This window comes from Alosa alosa, chromosome 13, assembly GCF_017589495.1.
Source record: "Alosa alosa isolate M-15738 ecotype Scorff River chromosome 13, AALO_Geno_1.1, whole genome shotgun sequence".
In the NCBI taxonomy this organism is placed as follows: domain Eukaryota; kingdom Metazoa; phylum Chordata; class Actinopteri; order Clupeiformes; family Clupeidae; genus Alosa; species Alosa alosa.
In genome coordinates this window covers 27,962,549-27,967,548 of record NC_063201.1, presented here as the reverse complement: position 1 = coordinate 27,967,548, position 5,000 = coordinate 27,962,549, and the positions used below count along the sequence as shown (strand labels likewise).

General features: G+C 54.1%; 1 protein-coding gene across 1 annotated transcript in view; it reads left to right on the top strand.

The window, feature by feature from the left end:
- Positions 1-5,000, top strand: part of LOC125306527 (vacuolar protein sorting-associated protein 13B-like) — a 341,904-nt gene that overhangs the window by 329,477 nt on the left and 7,427 nt on the right. The window contains 5 exon segments of the mRNA XM_048261942.1: positions 1-110; positions 867-1,078; positions 2,716-2,834; positions 3,398-3,909; positions 3,962-4,342. The exon segment at positions 1-110 is cut by the window's left edge and continues 18 nt beyond it. Coding sequence (XP_048117899.1) covers positions 1-110; positions 867-1,078; positions 2,716-2,834; positions 3,398-3,909; positions 3,962-4,342 — 1,334 coding nt within the window.

The following is a 5,000-nucleotide window of genomic DNA, read 5'->3' as shown; positions in this document are numbered from 1 at the left end:
CCAGGAGCACATGGGCATCACGTTCATCACAGTGAGCGAAGACCCCTGCCCACGCATGCTGCTGCACAACAGATGCCCCATCGCCATGGTACTCAAAGAGAACCTCAGAGGTACACACACACACACACACATACTCACACAGTCATTGTACTTGTCTTTCACACACATACACGCATGACTTACACACACACATTTTCAAACACCCCACTGCACACTTAGTCACACTCACAAACACACACACACATACACAGTCAATGGCATGCACATACAAGGCCGCTCATGCACAGCAATTATACTTAGTTGCACACATGCACACACACACACAGACACACACACACACACACACACACAGACACACAGACACACAGACACACAGACACACAGACACATGAGACTACGCACGCAGTTTATTGGCTGTGGTGGCCACCCACTCCTCGGAGGCTGAGTCTGAGTCTGAGGCTGGTCGCAGTGGGATTCACATGTTTGCAGTGTGGATGATTGGAACCAGTATTGGATCCTGCTTTTCCTTATGTCACTGGAGTGGACTGTCTAGCAATCTAACGAATAATCAGCTGGGACCAGGGACATTCTCCGACCGTGTAAACAAGTCACTTCACACGCACGCACAGTCACCAAAAAACACACACCAAAACAAAGCTAGGAATCACAGCCTTTCAGGGGACGACGTCTTTCCTGGTGCAGCAAGAATTCATGTATAAAGTAGCAGTGTTCTCTGTGTGTGTGTCTGTGTGTATGTGTTGGGGGCTGGGTTTGTGTTTGTATGTGTGTTTATATTTGTGGATGAGTGTTCATGCTTCTGTGGATGTAAACCATCTTGAATGTGCTTGCTCCCCTGCCCTCCTCAGAGACCCCCCGGACTGAGGTGTTCTGCCGGCCACTGCCGCCGCTCAGCTCCCTGCACCACGAGCTCTACCAGCAGGCCTCCAGCTTCCCCGACTGCCGGCCACGCGAGAGCCTGCCCACGCTCCTCCTGAGGGCCGCGCCGGACCCCGGGGCCTCCCCGCTGCCTCCGCCTGACTGGACCGAGCCCATCGACATCAACAGCCCCGGGACACAGGTCAGGAACCCTCCACCCACCCCCAACCACCCTCACATTACTGCTGCAGTTACAACTCATGTCCACCAGAGGGCAGTGATTGCACTTTTGGTTATGAGTAGTTGTGGATTCTGAACTGCCAGAGATAGCCGTGTGTGTTTCCATGAGTGTGGAAGGTAGATGAACTTTTGTGTTTAGTGTGCCCACATTTGTAAGCTGCATGTTGTGTGACTACATGTCAGGAGTCAGGCACTGGGCCTGGAGCATCCAGCTGGGATTTGACCGAAGGCATGTAGCAGGGGGTAGGGGGTCTGCTTAACCTTGGCCATGGTGTCAGACTGTGTGTGTGTGTCTGTGTGTGTTGGTAGAAGGTGTACTTACGGTTGTGTCTGGGGCACGGTGGGTTCAGGGACAGGGTGTCTGGCTCAGCTTACGCAGGGGGTCAGAGGTCACAGCCCCGGGCAGAGCGAGAACAGGGCTGTTGTGACGGCACGGGTTAGCGCTTGACGGGATGCTTGAACATTCCTGCTCATCGGAGACATGCCCCCCTCGGGCACCTACTGATCAATTTACCATGGGGTCAAAGGTCACGGAGCCCAACTAGGTTCAACGCTGGAGATGCAGTGCCACTGCGTTTTTGTGTGTGTTCTTAAGTCAACCACACACACACACACACACACACACACACACACACACACACACGCTGATATCAGAGAGAAAATCTCAAATGTAGCCCAAACAACCCAAAGACCCATAGTGTTCAACAAGTTGTTATCAATTCGCTATCCAAGCAAAACCTCTGACACGATAACAACCCATTATCATCTCAGCGAAGTACTGATTGCATTATATCTGCTCCATGTTTTTGCACCGCATCAAGATCCATTTGTCAGTGCGTTTATTTTGCCGTAATTTATTTATACGTTTCTTCATTCTCAGTATTGCACGGAGCCGTCGCTAAGCCGAGGAGATGTGCGTGTCCAGAGCGTGTGAAGCCCAGGGAATGATTAAAAGCAGCACAGAGCCATGAGCTGTCCCTAAACATGAACTAGACGCTCAACGAGCCAGTGAATGTCTCTGGCAGCCTGTGCAGGCAGGGAGAGAGAGAGAGAGAGAGAGAGGGATAGAGAGGGAAGGAGAGAGGCCTGTGAAAGTCATGAAGGCTCTGAACACCAGGGATCTTAGTGCTGTGTGGTTGAGGGTTGTGGTGGTGGTGGGGGGTCTCTTTGAGGACACTCCAGAGCAGGCTGCTGGTGCTGGATGTGCCGCTAATGCCTGGCACAGTCAGGGGGAAGTTTGGCCTGGGGTTGGGGGGGGTGTTCGGGGTGTTCTGGGAGAAGCCGCCGCCACTCACTGCTGGAAGACTGGTAGGAAATGTGCGGTGCCTTGTGGGAGGAAGTCCCCGGGCTTTCCCAGAGCCACACTCTTCCAGGCCAAAGGCTGTTTGAGTCACGCTGATGCAAAGCACCCTGGGAAATGACTGATGCAATGAGGTGTCACGTGCCATCCAGGAAAAGGATTCTGTCTGAATATGTCAGATTTTCATGGAACCCTTTTGTGGTGTTCTGTGAATGTTGTTTTGCAAGTAGATTTCGTAATCTCTGGACTGTTGCTAACATTCCTTGTGTGTGTGTGTGTGTGTGTGTGTGTGTGTGTGTGTGGTGTTCCTGCCCAGCTTTGGCTGCCTGTATGTGGATGTTCTTCAGCATGGAGCCACGGTCATCCTCACACTGGCCCCTGAGAGCTGTGCTGGGACCATCATCAGTCAACACCACAGGTACTCCTCCTCTCCTCACACACACACACACACACACACATATATATATATATACACCCACCTACATACACATGCACGGATTTAGGCAATAAATAAACACACTCAAGACCACACACACATACACAATATAGAAACAATCACACATTCACACACTAACCACTCACATAAACACACTTACCTAAAACACACATCAATCACATCATCTCCTCTGCACACCACTGGCCCATAAAAGCACATGTTGTTCTCTGTTAACACCTCCTGGAGTTTATGATTCACTGACACACTCGCTCACATCACAGCCAGCACACTAATCTTGACAAACACTTTAATTAGCCACCACAAGGGGGCACCACTGGTCCTCATTAAACACTCAACACCCCTGAAGCCAATGTGGGACTCATTTCCTGTGAGAACAGCAGACAACAGAGTTGCTCTCTGTGTAATTGGGCCACTGTGTGCTTTCTGCCTCTCTCTCTCTCTCTCTCTCTCTCTCTCTCTCTCTCTCTCTCTCTCTCTCTCTCTCTCTATATATATATCTGCGCACTCTCTCCCCTCCTCCTCAGGCTGTCCAAACAGACTCTGTCGTTCCGCGTGCTGCTGAGTGAGGCCAGCCTGGCGCTCTGTGATGACATCACCACCCCGTCCGGATCGGTGGAGCTGCTCCGGCTCACGCTGTCCAAGCTGCTGCTGCACCTCTCGCCCGCCGACCCCTCCGAGCGTTCGGACCTCTCCGCCAATCCCCACGGCCCCGCGTCCACGTCCTCGCCCTCCGCCTGGGACGTCCAGCCGGACCCCGGCTCCCCCGTGCCCGGCGCGGGCGGCAGCGTGCTGGAGCTCTACTGCGCCGGCCTGCAGCTGGACAACCAGCTGTACACGCGCGCCAGCTTCCACTTCCCCGTGCTGCTGTGCCAAGACTCCCGCACCGCCGAGCCTTCATCCTCCTCGGCATCATCTTCCTCCTCCTCCTCCTCCTCCTCTGGCGCCCCCTGGAGTCCGGAGGCCCACCCGCTGCTCTCGCCCCAGGCCCTGCAAGCGTACCGCGCCACCTGCTTCCTCCGCCTGGCCGTGGCCCTGGGCCCCATGGGGGCAGTAGCCATGGAGACCCGGCCGGTGGCGATGCAGCCCAGAGGACCGCCTTCGTCTCGCCTACTACGTCAAGACGCTCTTCCACTCCTACCTGCCCGAGTCGGCCTTCGGCAGCGCAAGCGGTGGACTCTCGACGACGACGACGCCACCGAGCACGTCTAAGTCCTCCGTCGTGGCAGGCCTGCCTGAGGAGGTGGTCCAGGCCACGCAGGCACTGGTGTGGCCGCTGAGGCTGCGGAGGCTGACCATCCAGCCGGTCAGTCTGCTGGTCAGCATCCACGCCTCGCTTAAGCTGTACATCGCCTCGGACCACACGCCGCTGGCCTTCTCGCTGTTCGAGCGTGGCCCGGTGTGCACCACCGCACGGCAGCTCGTCCACGCGCTCGCCATGCACTACGCGGCAGGGGCGCTTTTCAGAGCAGGTGAGACACACACACACACACACACTTAAACATACATGACTATGCCACAGGGGGGGCTTTTCAGAGCAGGTGAGACACACACACGCACACTCTCACACACTTCAACACAGATGCAGAAATGAAAATGCATTCTCACATGTACTTTCACTCTGTAGTTTTACCTCAGAGAGCTACTCAGACACACATCATTTTTTATTACACAGCTCTACACGCACGCACCACGCACACACACACACACACACACACACACACACACACACACACAACAGAACAAGTGTTCTGTTGAGGGAGTTTTAAAAACAGATAAACTCATGCTGTTACACGCACACACTTGGTGATATGGGAGTGATCATATCTGCCTTTTATTATCACAGCATATGGACTCACACAAGCCTGACACATACATATACACACACACACACACACACACACACACACACACACACACACACACAGTTAGCACGCTTCTGTCCCTGCAGCCCAGTGGTCTACCTGAGAGTTCTCCTGGTGCACGCCTCCACCTCCATATGAAGCCCATTATTGAATTCACAGTGGACGCACCTCTGACTCCTCAACTAGCACTGCATCCCACCCTTGGCTCTGTACAATCCAGCCATCCCATAATAAGCTGCCTAGTGAAGCTCTCCGAGCCCATATC